Source organism: Hypanus sabinus, chromosome 14 (genome assembly GCF_030144855.1).
Source record: "Hypanus sabinus isolate sHypSab1 chromosome 14, sHypSab1.hap1, whole genome shotgun sequence".
NCBI classification, from domain to species: Eukaryota; Metazoa; Chordata; class Chondrichthyes; order Myliobatiformes; family Dasyatidae; genus Hypanus; species Hypanus sabinus.
Window position 1 is genome coordinate 91,525,126 of NC_082719.1, and position 17,195 is coordinate 91,542,320.

The following is a 17,195-nucleotide window of genomic DNA, read 5'->3' on the forward strand; positions in this document are numbered from 1 at the left end:
TGAACACCCAACTTACTTGTGTCAACAACACTCAGAGCCAACTCAGTCTTAAGATGTTGATGTTCTTTTGTGCTTCTATTGAAGATAATAAATTTACAGAGAAATTGAACTGCGACTTGCACTAATGAGTGGAACCAAAAACTGATATTATCACTTGGTACAATAATAAATTTCCCTCTCAAAATAGAATTTCAGTAACTAGGATTTCTGTGGCTGCAGCAGTTTTAGTAAATTCTTTTCTATGGGGGAAGTAATCAACAATTTTGAAAAATATACTTTTAAAGACAAATTTAACTATTGCTTCACACTGGGTTTGAGCATTATATCAAATTATTGATTTAAGTTCTATCTTTTCAGCTGTTAGCAAAAGCTCAGCACCAGAATGTTATTCAACGCAGTGTCTACCAATTCTCTGATGATACGGCTCCCTTCCATTCTATAACTGCTCTGTGATCTGCATCAAAATTTACAGTGGTACCAATACTGACTCTCAAGGTCACCATTGATTTTAGTAAGAATAAGGGAATCAGGTTAGATGTCAAGATGCTGTTTCTCTTGCAGAGTCATAACAACACAAGAAATAGGAATAAGAATAGCTACAAGGCTATTTGAGGTTGCTCTTCCATTCAAAAAGGTCACAAATATTCCCATCTTTCCCACAATATCCATATTCCTGCTTGTTTCCCATGACTTTCAGCTGTTGTATTGAGAAAATATGAGTATATTTTGATCTTGAAAGTACTCTATGATTACATTTCCAGGGCTCTCTCCGGTAGAGAATTCCAAAGATTCACAAACCTCAAAATATACAGTATTTCTTAAGTAGACAACTTATTATCCTGAAATTAAACCATCACCATCCTGCCCATTCCAAGTTTTGTATTCTCCCAGAATGAGAAACATCTCACATTCTACCCTGTAACATTCCCACAGGATCTTGCATTTCAATAAAATCGTCTCTTTTTTTTCTAAGCTCAAAGCTTCGAAATAGTAGGCGCAATATCAGGAATATTGTGATTAATAACTCTCTTACATAGGAGCTAATTGCATTCAAAGGAAAATGAAGAACTTTACGTGTTACTCTTGTTTTCTTTCTCTTGTTTGTTGCCTCTCAGATCCTTTGATCACAAGTCAAGAAGGGATTCGATGGTAATCATGGTATTTTGGTACACCATGAAAAAATAGAGCAGACAAAGGCCAACTCCTCATTACTTCATGCCCAAAGTTTTGCAGATGCTAGTTGCTTAACATTTGATGCAATTCAGTCCATTATCACAAGATAAGGGACAAGACAAGATGAGGGAGCTCATCTGTCCTATCCTAGCTACTCTACATTGGCTTTCTGTATCTTTCAGATGGATTTTAAAATGTTCTTGCTTGCTTTTAAAGCTCTCAATGGTCTGGGACCAGAGCACATCACAGAATTACTTTTGTTTTATAATCCTGCTCAAGCTCTTAGGTCTTCTTCCGCCGGTCTCCTAAATTTAAACAATCTCCCTCAATAGACAATTGACAGGTCAGCTTTTTCGAACTGTGCTCCTAAACTGTGGCATTCAATACCTAAAATTAGAAAGGGATGCAGACTCAATTGACACTTTTAAACACTGGCTCAAACTCTATTTAATTAACCTTGTTTTAAATAACATTTTTAGTCTTTTATTTTCATGTTTGCACTTCAATCCTATTGTAAAGCATTTTAAAAAGTGCTCTACAAATAAGTTATTACTGTTATTATTATGTTTATTCCTGTATCACAAGCAAGGACCAGAGTTCCCTTTGCCATTTGTTGGCTTCTCCCCAGCTTAGAGAGAAGTTTTTTTTCCAAGCAAGTACTGTATTCTCTGCAATGTTACCTCTTAATCTCTCACCATTTCTATTCCGTACTGCTCCATTTTCCCATTCTCAATACGAAAATATTCTTCTAACCACTGCCATTGTTCTCCTCAACTCTGCTACAATCAACAAACTCATACTGTTCTTGAAACTGTAAGTTGCACATTTACTACAATACACTTACCACTGCTCCCACCAGAACTATAATCCTGGTGCTCGATGTTCATGAATTTTGATTTATCCATTCAAGAGTTTCCACAGCCCTGTCATTAATACCTCATTTCAGCAATCTGCATAAAATTCTCAATACTACAGTGTAATCCAAGCTCCCCAACTATTTTCTACAATTCTAATACCTGGTATCTTATTTCCCCAGACACCGAGATCTGTTAGTCTCTGTGTTCTTCTCTACCTGCACAAGTCTCCCACTTTTTCAAACCCTCAGACCCCCAACCCTTATCTGAACACTGTCATTCTATTTTTGCTGATGTTCCCTATCTACATATAACATGAACCATCTTCCCTCTGCTTCCTGTCAGAACACGTGATTTAATAAACAGAATGACTGAAATACAATAAATGCCTTAAATACAAAATTTCAATAAAAATGCATTCATGATGTCAAGCAAAATAAAATGTACTTATAACTTCATATTAGTATAATAATCTTAACTGAATTATTTAGATTCAGAAAAAAAATCTGGCCTGATACATCTGCAAAGAGTAAGGATTTCATTTTCTATATAGTATACATTCTCTGAAGTTAATTTAAACCATTAAACATCAGTATGAAATAGCAGAATGTTTGACCTACTATGAATAATGCCATCATAGATTTCATATAATAGTGATGAAATGAATGTAACATACCCATTGAAAATATGCTGGATGAGTGGATAAGCAGTCTTCAAGTAGACATCATGGTTGGTACAAGTCTCCTCAAATACTTCATCAAAATAAAAAACATGCTGCAAAACATGCAGAAAATAAATCTTTAAAAATAAAAATTAAGAATGGTAAATGAATGGTTCTCAAGGATTTCAAATTCAGAATGGTAACTATAAGGGTTTAATACTGCTGCAGGTATCTGATAATGAGATCAGATTAATATTAAAATAAGACAAAAAAATAAGGTTTAGGAATAGCTCTTATTCATTTCAAAGTTCTTCTGAATTAAATAAACATTATCCCTTACATCAATGTAAATTACCAAGCACTTTATGGAAATTTTTTTTACGAAGGACAAAGTGTTCTTCATAACCCCATGGACAGCTAGAATGGGCCAATCCTGTGCTTTAAATCTGATGGGTTCTATCGCTGCAATTTTGTGCAGAATAAGCCCACTCATCAACGTTGTCAGAATAAAGCAAACTTTCCTTTTATGCTTACTCACTTTTCAAAGATCTGAATTTTGCTGGCATGGCTAATATTTATTTTCATTCCTCATTGCTACTAAGAATGAGAGTGGTTTGCCTTCTTGAAGAGCTATTGGCCTTTTTGTATCGCCACAAAGTTTCTTAATACACGTTTTTGACCTGGAGCATGATGTATTATTTGCCTCACAAGAAGCTGAGCCTGGTCTGAAATATGATCCAGTCTCAGAGTAGAGTATGTTTTTACATACTGTACTCACCAGTTTACAAAGTGATTGTATTCAAAAGAACCTTCAGTCATACCTTTTAGATCCTAAAACCTCAGATGAGGTACTATTAGAGATGCTAAACATTGCAAGTGCAAATGAAGTAGAGAAAAAGAATAAACAGAAGCCAGCTGGGTCAGTCCGCACTGCCACTACTAACCTTGCACAATTAGAGGAACATCCTGTTGAGTACAAGTATCAGATGGAAAAAATTCATATAGATCTAATGTCATAGTTGAAAACACTTAGTGAAGATGCTGCACAGATCAAAGAGCAACTTCAACAGCTCATACCTGTCCATCAAAATAATGTTTTTCAGTTTCAAATAAAAAACAGGAGGCAAGAGCAAATCTTCATTAGCCACAGGGCCTAGCACAGAGTTACCAACGACCACCAGAGTAGGGTACAAAGAAGTCTGAGCAGTCCATGGAACAAGACATTGTCAGGACTGGACTCCAGAGAGGGCCAAGCTTTGAACAAAAACAGCAGTGGAAAAAGCAAAACCAGTTATTTGAACCAGCTCTGCCTTAATCACACCCAGTTGCACAACAAAATTCTCCCACATTTCAGCAGTATGTAATGGTATCATATGCATTGCCATCTGAGGTTCTGCAGCCATGTCCAGCAGCTCCACAGAATTATTCATATTTACCACAGCAAAATGGAGTTGGACAACAGTATCCGGTCCCAATATGTTTATATGCTGGCCTGCCTCAGTGGCTTTGTTTACCATGAACTAGAAAGTGTTTCTACTATCAGCAGAGAGGGCGTGAGGACCTTTGCACCCACTGTTACAACTGTGGTAGCAGTGATCACTACTTACTGGGATGTAAAGCACAAGGAATAAGACAGTCATCCACCAGTGTTTTAGTTGCACAGTGTCAAGTCAATCAACATTCGTCTGTAACTTCCCTAGTGGATAGACAGTGTCTTGTAGAATGCCACTTACAGGGATATTGAAGCGAATGCATATGGCACACACATTTGCATCACAGATGAGCAGTGGAGAATGAGGCATTTACCTGGAGTTAAACTGAGGGATGTTTTGGAGGCAGTACGCCTGATGAATTATAGCATGCCATATATAGGATGGGTTGAGGTCACTTTAAGTTACCTGGTGCAAAAGTACTGATTATACCGGTTCTGGATCTGAAAGGCAGACCTCTGTCTCATCCCATCATTGGATTCAATGTGATTGAACAGATGATAAGGAAAGTGAAGAAAGAATACTTCAACACAGGGAGGGAGAATCTTTGTATGAAACAATGAGAGCTACATTTCCTAGCCTTCAGAGAAGAAAAATCAAGACATTTATCAATAAATAAATGAACGCATGATTTTTGTGTTATTTATTTAATTGGGTTCTCTTTATCTAGTTTTAGGATTTACTTGGAGATCTGATCACATTTTAGATCATATTTATGCAGAAATAGAAAAAATTCTACAGGGTTCACAAAATTCCTAGCACCACTGTATATATCTTACTCTGGGATGTCTCCTTGTCATCAACTGTGATTCTGGAATCAATTATGGTGTCAATAAAAATTTTAGGGATGACGTTGGAACTACGCTTAGTCACACAGTTGTAGGTAAAGAATGAGTATAGAAGGACACTGAGAACACAACCCTCAACCATACATTGTTGTCCTCTCCAATGGTGACTGCTACAGTCTCTGCCTGATACAGGAAGTAGAAGCACAGCCAAATGGTCAGGTTTCCTGGTGTGGGCTCAGGAGGGCTTAGCAGGCACACTTGATGATGGTGTAATAGTGGTCAAGTGTGTTGGGTCCTCTGGAACGAGGTAGCAGGTTAGCAAGGCTTCAAGCTAGCCTGGTTGAAGACCCTGTGTTGAAGGCGGCACTGGGATATGCCATTTCATGCTTGTTAATTATGCTGCTCAATCCCTCCAACTTTAGCTTGATGTCAGCCTGGGATGGGATGTATCCTGCAACCAAGATAACTACAGAGAAATCCCTCAGTAAATAGTGCAGATAACATATGACAGCCAGATGTTCCAGGATGGGAAGAAGGACTGAGTCACTATGTCTAGGCGCGATGTCAAAATTCAAAGCTCGAAACAAATTTATTATCAAAGTACATATAGTATATGTCAGCACATACAACCCTGAGATACATTTTCTTGCAGACATTCACAACAAATATAAAGAAACAAAACAAACAAATAAATATCAAGAACATGAGATGAAGAATCCTTTAAAATGAGTCCATATGTTGTGGGAACAGTTCAGTGTTGAGATAAGTGAAGTTATCCTCTCTGGTTCAATAGCCTGATGGTTGAGAGGTAATAATTGTTCCAGAACCTGATGGTGTGGGTCCTGAAATCCTATACCTTTTTCCTGACGGCAGCAGTGAGAAGAAAGCATCGTTTGGATGGTGGGAATCTTTCAAAACTGATGCTGCTTTCCTGCAACAGTGCTTCATGTAGATGTACTCAATCAAGGGGAGGGCTTTACCCATGATAGATTGGGTTTTATCCACTACTTTTTGTAGGCTTTTCTTTTTAAGGACATTGCTGTTTCCATACCAAGTTTTCAATGACACATTGAATCTTTGTGAACTTTTAAGAAAGTAGAAGCACTGCTATGCTTTCTTTGTAATGGCACTTGTGTGCTGGACTCAGGACAGATCCTCCGAAATGATAACACCAAGGAATTTAAAGTTGCTGACCCTCTCCACCTCTGATCCCTGATAAGCAATGGCTCATAGACCTCTGGTTTCCTCCTCTTGTAGTCAATAATCAGCTCCTTGGTCTTGCTGACATTGAGTAGGAGGTTGTTGTTATGGCACCAATCAGGCAGATTTTCAAGCTCCCTCCTAAAAGCTGATTTGTCACCACCTTTGATTCGGCCAGTAACAGTGGTGTCATCAGCAAACCTAAGTATGGCACTGGAGCTGTACTTAGCCTCACAGCCATAAGTACAGAGTAAGTAGAGTGGTGGTTAAGCACACAGCCTTGTGGTGCACGTGCTGATGGAGATTGTGGAAGAGGTTTTGTTGCCAATCTGAACTGACTGGGGACTGCAGGGAAGGAAACCTACGATCTAGTTGCAAAAGGAGGTAGCTAGGCCTAGGTCTTGGAGCTAATTGATTATTTTTGAGAGGATGATAGCATTAAATGGTAAGCTATAGATAATGAAGAGCATCCTGGTGTATGTATATTCACTGTGCAGATGTTCCAAGGTTGAGTAAAGAGCCAATGAAATTACATCTGCTGTTGATGTGATGGTCGGCAAACTGGAGTGGATATGTTACACTGCCAACCTAACAAGTTTATCAAGAAGCAAACGCTGCAGTATCCAATGCTAGTATCCAATCTGGGCAGTGGAGATGGTGAAACCCTTGGGCTGGAATCCTGCGTCCAAACAACAGCATGTCTCTGAAACAGAGTACACAGCAGCCTCTCATGTCTCTCTAATACATCCTGCCCTGAGGACACTTACATTGTTTTCTAATGAGTGCACAGGAGGAGGAATGAGTAGTGGTATCAAACTTCAACACCTCAGTCTTACATGAAGTCCTCCCAGCACCCACATTTTCTGGCACAATGGAAGGCCTTCCTGACACTTCCAGGTGGTGAACTTGCCTTCTGGGTGGACTGTTCTGACAAGTTTGGCTACCATTCTTAAGATCGCTAATGCATTTATATAATTTGAAACATTTATTGTTACTGCAGACAGTGTGACTGCAAAGTTCAGCTTTAAAAAGGTAGGAATGGTAATATTTTATTGCTCCCTTGGCAGCTGGCAACAAAATCCCCCATTCTGTATCACCATCACATGCACTGATTTTTGGCAAGACTGCTAATCCATTTGAAGCCTCTCTGAAAGTCCAAATGGAGGAAATAAGCACAAGATGCAACCATTTTTCTCAAAAACAAATAGTGATAACATCCTCAAGTCCAGGACAAAGCAGATCTGAAGCACTATCAATTCCAGTTTGAATTAGGAAGTGTTCAGATGTTCCTATCCAGAGCAACACAAAACAAAATGCTGGAGAATTCAGCCAGTCAGGTAGCACCTACGGAGGGGAATAGACATTTTGGGCTGAGATCCTTCAAAGATGTTCACAAGAACTGCATGGTTGAGTAAAAACTTTTTCTATAATTTTCTCAAGAGTACTTTACAACAGTGTCTTCAGTCCTCTATAGCACTTGGAACTTCTTTAGCCTTCAAACAAAAACACTTACTATAGGTAATTTCCTTTCCATTCCAAAGACATTCCCCATTTTACACCAAACACATAATTTCTCACAAACTACAAAACACGAGCACCAGTTTTCACAAATTGCTGGAGGAACTCAGCAAGTCAGGCAGCATCAATGGAAATGAATAAACTGTCAACATTTCAGGCCAAGACCCTTCATCAGGATTACAGGTCCCCAAACTTAGAAGATGAAGAATCTTGGCCCAAATGTCAAATGCTCATTTATTTCCAATAGATACTGCCTGACCTGCTAACTTCCTCTAGCATTTTGAGTGCATTGCTCTTGCTTTCTAGCATCGGCAGAATCTCTTGTGTTTATCACTAGTTTTCACTACATCTTCAGTAATTCATATCACATATGGTTTCCTTTGTTGATTACGGCTCCTACTTCACCTTGCTCCTTCATGCCACACAGGTTATCTCTGCACCAATTTATCCAATACAGTAATATTTGTTTAACATGCTACTGAGCCATCTATGTAGTAGCCAATTTATAATGATTGCTTGAAAAGTTAATGTCATGATCAAGGCATTAATAGTATTTAATAAGTTTTATTTTGACAGAACCATTAGTCTGTGCAATATGAAATATATTCACATGTTGTCCCATAACAAAATTATTTCTCATTGAATAGTGGTAACCATGTAACAAGAAGGAAACCAAAACATCAAAGTGACATCAACACCTTTTTCAATGGAAACCTTAGGTAGAAAATTCCCTTTGAAAAAGGTTGCCGTGGTCAAAGAGATATTTAATAGAGACAAGTGAGAAATGTACAGTAGATATAGAGATATATGAATATTTATAAATTGATGGCCTGTTTCCGTGCTGTAATTGTTATATGGTTATATATTTGATCAAATGAAAGCATAGATATATGTTACCAACAGGAATATCAACAGAAAAGCATTGCCTTATCATCCAACCCTATTATTTACTGCATTCTAAACAGCATTATCCATAATAATGCCATTCAACATTTGTTTTTAAGTAACTAGAATTAATAATGCTTCAATTTAACAGAACGGGGGACTTCCGGTAAGATGGCGATTGTTTAGTCGCTCCGAACTTTTGCTCAGTTATTCTTCCTACCCTTGCACTATACGTCTCCCTTCTTAAACCTTAGTTAGGTATCTTATTAGTTCTCTTTTACCTGCCTGCGAACACATCTATCTTATAATGTCTACCAAAAGTACTAAAACTGGGAAAAGGGAGACTTCTACGGCTTTGCCGGCTAACATTCTCGCCGTTTTGGAACAACATCGACAAGATACTTTAAAGGATTTTAGAACTGAATTTAGAACATCTTTCAACCAGCTGGATTTAAAATTGCTAGAGTGGATGAAGATGCTGAACATTTATCTCGCATCGACTTAACTTCTGAAGATTTACAACGCCGTGTTCAATATCTTGAAACTCTCTGCTCCAACCTAGAGGAGAAGAACAGCAAACTTTTTTCCAAAATGGTGGATCTTGAAAATCAGAGCAGACGTTGCAATCTACGAATTCTTGGTTTGCCAGAAGCCACCGAAAAGGGCTCTCCCGTTGAATTTTTTTCTGATTATCTCTGTGAGATTTTTGGGAAAGAATTTCTTCCGACTCCACCTGAGCTTGAAAGGGCTCACAGGATGTATGTTCCTCGTGCAATTCTGGGTTCCCGCTCACGGCCGGTCATTCTATGCTTTCATCACTACCAGGTGAAAAACCATTTGATTATGGAGGCACGCCGCAGAGGTACTTTTGCTTTTCATGACGCGGTCATTTGTTTTGTGGAGGATTATGCCCCCAGGTTCTGAAGATGCGTGCTGAGTTTAAAGGTGTAATGAAAGTGCTTTTTGATCGCGGATTCAGACCCTCTCTTCGAAATCCAGCCGATCTTCGAATTACACTTACTACTGGAGATTATAAGTGGTTTAAATCAGTGAAGGAGGCTGAGGCGTTTGTTGGAAGTCTTCCAGCCACCCCGTCTTCTTCAGAACCGGCCTGACCTTCTAAAATGGTTGACAAGTACTTCTCGAAGTAAAACTATTTTTTTCCGAACTCAGACTTTACTTGAATATTTCAGACATTATCTATTGAAACTCTAAGGGCTGCAGTCAATCTCTACCTGGACTTGGTACGTTTTTTCTAAATAGATAATCTAACTTTAATGTTTCCCTGCAGACTTTTAGATTTTACTTGTGTAATCTATTTTATTTTTGTATAACCTTATCTATAGAGATCTACAATTGACTTTAACTTGTTTTGGAGGTTTGGAGTTTTTATTGAAGGCCTCCCTGTTGGTTGATTCATAGTTTCACTTTTGCTTTTTTTTCTGTAAATGGTTGATAAGTACTCTCTTTGAATTTATAACTTCCCCCTTTTCTCCCTCCCTTTTTTTTTTCAATCTTTTATAATTTTTCGCGGGTAGGTTAGTTTTAGTTTCCCTCTGATTTTCTTTGTATTAAGTTTTATACTTCTGTTGAAGTTGTTCCTATTTGTAATTCTGTTTTCTACTGCATAAATTAGTTATTATTTGCTATATTATTTATATGGAACTTTTGTTAACGACACAGAACTGGAAGTCATATTTGGGTTAATTTTTTTGGTAGAGCTAGCTGCTTTTTTTGGTAGCCGTCTAGTTTTGGGTTGCGAGGGTAGGGTGGGTTCTCCAGTTCCAACACTACTCACTGTTTCTTTTGTTTTCCTTTGTTACTCAGGACATGTCTCTGTTTTGATTCTACGGATCTATGTTTACATTTTTGCTCCCAGACTGTTGTTGTACTGCTTGATTTTTTATATGCCTGCTGCCTTCTATGCACTAACAATTGATAATGGTTAATACACTTAAATTTGTGAGCTGGAATGTAAAGGGACTGAAACATCCTGTTAAAAGAAGGAAGGTCTTCTCGCATATTAAACAACTCAAAGCTGACATTGCTTTCCTTCAAGAAACTCATATTTGTAGTTTTGATAATTCTCGGCTTTTGTCAAAGTGGGCGGGTCAGCATTTTCATTCATCCTTTGCCGCCAAAGCTGGGGGGGGGGGGGGGGGGGGGGTCTCCATCCTTATTAATTCAAATATTCCTTTTGAACTCCATAATAAGATATCTGATACAAATGGCTGTTTTATTATTGTTTCTGGTAAATTATACAATACTAAAGTTGTACTAGCAAACCTGTATGCTCCCAATTTTGATGATGTTAATTTTTTTGAACATTTTTTCTCCTCACTACCAGATTTAAACTCATACTCTCTTATACTGGGTGGCGATTTCAATTGTTGATCCTAATTTGGATCAATCGTCCTCTGTTACTAGACTACCTACTAAATCTGCCTTAGCTATTCACTCTTTTCTCTCTAATTATGGTATTTCTGATATACGGCGTTTCCTTCATCCTACTGAGAGAGATTATTCTTTTTTTTCCCACATGTTCACCATACCTTTACTAGAATTGACTACTTTTTACTCGATAATCAACTTATTCCATTTGTCTATTCTTGTGATTATCAGAGTATACTGATTTCTGACCATGCCCCAATTACTTTGTCTTTAAATTTTCCTGGTCTCCCTCAGAGGAATAAACACCGGTGTTTTGACTCGACTTTATTATCGGATGATGACTTTCTAAAATTTATTAAGGATCAGATAAACTTTTATTTTAACACCAATACATCATCTGAAATGTCATCCTAGGTTGTCTGGGATGCCATGAAAGCATATTTGAGGGGTCAAATAATCTCCTATACAGCAAATCTTAATAGAAAGTCCTGTGCAGATCGATTAGACATTAATCAGATTAAAGAATTGGATCAACTGTATGCTCAAACTAAGAATCCTGAATTATACAAGAAGCATGTAGAACTTCAAACTAAATTTAATCTTCTGTCTACTCAACCTGTCGAACGCCAACTTCTTGAAAGTAAGAGTCGCTTTTATATTCATGGTGACAAATCTGGTAAACTTCCAGCCAATCAGCTGAGGCGTTCCAAAGCCAAGCAACATATTACAAAGATCCGGAAGGAGAATGGAGACCTTACATCGGATCACTTAGAAATCAATGACGCATTTAAAAATTTTTATTCTCGACTTTATTCCTCTGAATCTCTGAATGAGAATATCTCTGTTGATCATTTTTTAAATAATCTGAATATTCCTTCGCTTTCATCTGATTTTAAAGCTAAACTTAATGCGCCTATATCATTAGAAGAAATATCTTTTGCAATTTCTGCATTGTCCTCAGGGAAATCTCCTGGACCTGATGGGTACCCTGTAGAATTTTATAAACCATTCTCTTCACTTCTTTCTCCTCAGTTATTCTCAGTATTATCTGACTCGTTTAATTACGGTAAATTGCCACCCTCTTTTAATGAGGCATCTATTATTCTTTTAATAAAAAAGGGTAAAGAGCCAACAGAGTGTTCCTCGTATAGGCCGATTTCTTTGCTTAACGTTGATGTTAAAATCTTGGCCAAAGTTTTGGCTTATAGATTAGGAACTGTTATTCCCTCTATTATTTCTGATGATCAAACTGGTTTTATTAAAAACTGTCTTCCTTTTTTTAACATTCGGCATTTATTTAACATTTTATATTCACCTCCAACAGGGATTCCTGAATGTGTTATTTCCCTCGATGCTGAGAAAGCATTTGATCGTATAGAGTGGAACTACCTTTTTGCAGTTTTAGAAAAATTTGACTTCGGTCAAAGTTTTATCTCTTGGATCAAATTGCTATATCTGTGTCCTACTGCCTCTGTTTTGACTAATTTTCAGAAATCCCAGTTATTTATCCTCAAACGTGGCACCCGTCAGGGATGCCCTTTAAGTCCCTTTCTCTTTGATTTGGCTATAGAACCTTTGGCGATAGCATTTCGAAACTGTCCTGAACCGGGATTTGGAGAGGGGGTGTTGAGCATAAAGTTTCTCTTTATGCTGATGACTTATTACTTTTTCTTTCAAATCCGTCTGCATCCTTACCTCCAATGTTTTCACTTCTTGATCAGTTTAGCAAGTTCTCTGGCTATAAACTTAATTTACATAAGAGTGAACTTTTCCCAATTAATAAAGAAGCACAAGAATTAACATTCTGTGATCTCCCTTTTAAAGTAGTTCATAATCAATTAACTTATCTTGGGATTACAGTCACAAAGAAGTTTAAAGATCTCTTTCGTGAAAATTTTGCCAATCTTTCATATACTATAAAACAGAGTCTGTTACAATGGTCACCTCTATCTATGTCTTTGGTAGGTCGTATCAATGTTGTTAAAATGTATGTTCTCCCTAAACTTTTATATTTATTTCAATCAATCCAAATTTTTATTCCTAAATCTTTTTTTGATTCCTTGGACTCTATTATTTTGTCATATCTGTGGAAGAATAAGCGCTCTAGAATTAATAAAGTTTATCTCCAAAAATCTAAGAAAGAGGGTGGCATGGCTTATTATAAACTTTCGTTTATATTATTGGGCAGCCAATATACTTTGTGCTACCTTTTGGTCTTTTTTCCATGGCCAACACGAGTGCCCTAATTGGGTGGCAATGGAGTTGAGTTCCACTAAAGATTTATCTATTTCTGCACTTCTTGGCTCTGTACTCCCTAGTAGTTTGTCCAGATTGTTAATCCTCTTGTTAGACACACTTTGCGTATATGGGCTCAGTTTAGGAAATTTTATGGTTTCCATGGTTTTTCCTTTTCTAGCCCTATCTTACATAATCACCTTTTTTTACCTACTACGTAAGATTCAGCATTCCATGATTGGTATAGGAAGGGCATTAGACATTTTGAAGATCTTTTTATTGATAATCGCTTTGCATCTTTTCAACAGCTCTCTGCTAAGTTCAATCTGCCCAATACTCATTTTTTTAGTTATCTCCAAATTAGACACTTTATTAATCTTTTAATTCCTAACTTCCCTGAAATGCCTGAGAAAAAGGTTATGGATTTATTTCTTTCTATTAACCCACTAGGTAAAGGTTTAATATCATTTATTCGTAATAAATTAGCATCCTTACGACGTGCCCCTGTTGATAAAATTAGAATGGCTTGGGAGCATGATTTAAATATCTCCTTATCTTATGAGACTTGGGACTCGATTCTCAAATCGGTTAATTCAACCTCTCTTTGTGCTCGCCATTGCCTTTTACAGTTTAAGATTGTTCATGAAGCCCATATGTCTAAATCTAAACTTTCTCGATTTTACCCTAATATTAGTCCTCTTTGTGATAAATGCAAAAGGGGCGAGGCCTCTCTCATTCATATGTACTGGTTTTGTCCTAGCTTGGACAAATTTTGGAAAGACGTCTTCATAACGTTATCGTATATTCTGAATCACCACCTAGAACCTAACCCTTTAATTGCTTTGTTCAGTTTTTTGGGTGAGACAGATTTACGTCTGAGTTCGACTAAGTGTCGAATATTATCTTTTGCTTCTCTCCTGGCTGGACGTTTAATCCTCCTTAGATTGAGAGATGTTGCCCCACCCACGCATGCTCAATAGCTTAATGATATTATGTCCTGCTTAGACCTTGAAAAAATTCATTACTCAGTTCTTAATTCGGATATAAAGTTCCATAAGGTCTGGGGACCTTTTATTGAGTACTTTCATAACCTTCCTCTTGACTAGGGTTTTTTTTTCGGTCCCTTGCTTTCAGCTCCTTTTTTTTGGTAGTAGGCATTAATATCTTCTGTTGCTAAGTGTATTTACAGTTTTGGGGGTTTGAATGTCCTGATTTATATTCTGTATATGTGTTGTGGTTGGTCTGGAGTTTTTGCGGTGCTTGGGGAGGATACTAATTTTACATGCCTTCAATTTGGGTGCTTTCTCAATTATCTTTTTTTTGTATTATATTATTATTGTATGTTTATTTTTGCACTGTATTAATGCTCTTCATTTTGATCTGGGTTTTTTTATCTGTAGCAATGTAGAAAATGTATAAAAAAACTAATAAAAAAAATTAACAGAACAAAAGGAATCTACTGTAAACTCAGCTGAAAATCCAGACAAGCACCGAAATGCTGGAGGAACTTAGCAGCTCAGGCAGCATCTATGGAAATAAATAGTTAATGTTTCAGGCTGAGACCCTTCATCAGGACTGGAAAAGAGGAGGGAAAACCACCCTGATGAAGGGTCTCAGCCCAAAGCATCAGCTGCTTATTCCCCTCTATAACTGCTGCCTGACCTGCTGAGTTACTCAAGCCTTCTGTAGGGATTTACTATATATGTAGTGATCAGCATTTGTAGTTGAAAAAAGATGAACAGAAATAAAAATAAAATTACTTGTTGGAGATAATGTGTCAAATCAACTGCTTCCTTTTTTTCACAAACAAGAATAGATTTTTCTCCTTCAACTTTTGCAATATCAATTTCACCACGTCGTATTTCTCGTACTCTAAGAGGTCGCTTTCTTACGCACACATGGATTTTTTCCAGCTCAGTCCAAGTCTGTTCTTTCACATGGTTGGTATGCCTAGGATTAAGAATATGAAGAAAATAACAATGTTAATAGAAAATCTATGACAACAGTGACTATAGTTTGTTATCAATATTATAAAACAAGTCATAAAAGACAACCTGCTGTTCTGAAATATAAAACTCAGCTAATTAGACAGTGTTAATTGAGAGAGAAAAATAAACCAAATGCTTCAACTTGATGATTTGAGTTGTCTTCAGAAAGATTGATGAGAAGTTTTGATATGCAAAGTTACTCGGGGTTCTTTTCCCCATAGATACAAGTTTACCTCCAGAGCATTTCTAATATTTTCTTTCCAAATTCCCTTAAAAATTATGGGCTATACACTACCAGCACTCCCAGGCAAGAAAGAACAGTGAGTAATTGCACTCACATTTCAAGAACAAATTAAAACAACATTCCAATGAGCACTTGCCACTTTTTCAGTACATAGAATTTTATAGCTTTGTGGTTATATCAGAGTCTTTCATCAGTTAAAAAAAGTAGTTCATATTGAACAGGGTGATGTTTACTTAAAGAAGTCCCCAATGTGAAACATGCATTATTTGGTCTGACATCAGTGACCACAATGGGAGAATGGAAATTCTACCCTACTCAGGCTCAAGAGTGCATCTGGATCCCAAACGATTTCCTGCTTGCTCTGCTGCTTGTTAAGCAGAGTTCTCACCTTTAATTAAAATATTCAAAAGGAGACAAACTAATTTCTACAGATTAAAATGTAATCTCAGCCCCAAATAAGCTGAAAGCAATAACTGCAGTTGAAATAATAAACAAGAAATTCATGATTTCAGACTTCAGCATATTCCCCACAAATGGAAAACAAAAGATACAATACCTTGATAGTTAAACAGAGAGATCAAAGTAAAACATACAAGTGAAAGCTTATCACCATATAGTCACTGTCTCCAACCTTCATCTTCCTTCTCACACCTCATTTTATCTGTTTCTTATTCATTCCCCCCCATTTGCCTGTTTCCATCTATTATCCACATCAGGCAGGAGCTGTAGGAGCCTTTGGTCCCACACCAGCAGGTGGATGCCTCAGAACTAACCATTGAAGCAGTGCTGGCTCAAGGAGAACCTGGAGAAAAGTGATCTATCCTTTACATGAGCTGAGAACTCCTCCCATGGGAAACCAGGTATTCCACCATATTCATGTGTGATCTTACGTTAACTTTGTTGGGAATAACAGATGATACAGTATGTCCTAGTGCCTATAAAAGGAACTCATCACCCCTCAGTATGGGAGAGAGATCGGGGCTACCAAGAGTTCACACTGGACAATAAGTACAGAGCTATTATTGTGATTTCTTGTAGAAATCTTTTGGTAAATATTGGCATTTTTTCACTATTTTCACAAATCTTTGATGCAACTAATAAACATCCTTGTATGAAAGTGTAAGTGACTCCAGCCATTTTCTCTTTGGGAAAGTTAAATGACATAACCCACGTCTTTAACCCCACCAGCTTCAGGATAGTTATTATCCTACAACCAGCAGCCTCCTTCACTCACTACAAATCTGAATCGATTACATGCCCTACAGACTCACTTTCAAGGACTCTACAACTCATGTTCTCAATATTTATCTGCACAATCTTTTTCATATTTATTTGTCAATCTTGATTTAGAACCATAGAACATTACAGCACAGAAACAGTCCTTTGGCCCTTCTTGGCTGTGCCGAACCATTTTTCTGCCAAGTCCCACTGACCTGCACCTGGACCATATCCCTCCATACACCTCTCATCCGTGTACCTGTTCAAGTTTTTCTTAAATGTTAAAACTAAGCCCGCATTTACCACTTCATCTGGCAGCTCATTCCACACCTCTGGTTTTTTTCTCCCCTATCCTCAGTGGAAAAAGCCTGCTTGCATTCACTCATCTATACCCATCATAATTTTATATACCTCTATCGAGTATCCCCTAATTCTTCTATGCTCCAGGGAATAAAGTCCTAACCTATTCAACCTTTCTCTATAACTCAGTTTCTCAAGTCCTGGCAACATCCTTGTAAATCTTCTCTGCATTCTTTCAACCTTATTAATA

General features: G+C 37.4%; 1 protein-coding gene across 3 annotated transcripts in view; it reads right to left on the bottom strand.

Annotated features, from left to right (window-relative positions):
* LOC132404980 (kinesin-like protein KIF24) overlaps window positions 1–17,195 on the bottom strand; it is an 81,426-nt gene that overhangs the window by 49,120 nt on the left and 15,111 nt on the right. For all 3 annotated transcript variants that reach the window (XM_059989636.1, XM_059989635.1, XM_059989634.1), the window contains exons 3-4: window positions 14,956–15,145; window positions 2,704–2,801 (exon numbers count right to left, since the gene is read on the bottom strand). In XM_059989636.1, the coding sequence (XP_059845619.1) occupies window positions 2,704–2,801; window positions 14,956–15,145 (288 nt within the window). The remainder of the gene's footprint in view (window positions 1–2,703; window positions 2,802–14,955; window positions 15,146–17,195) is intronic.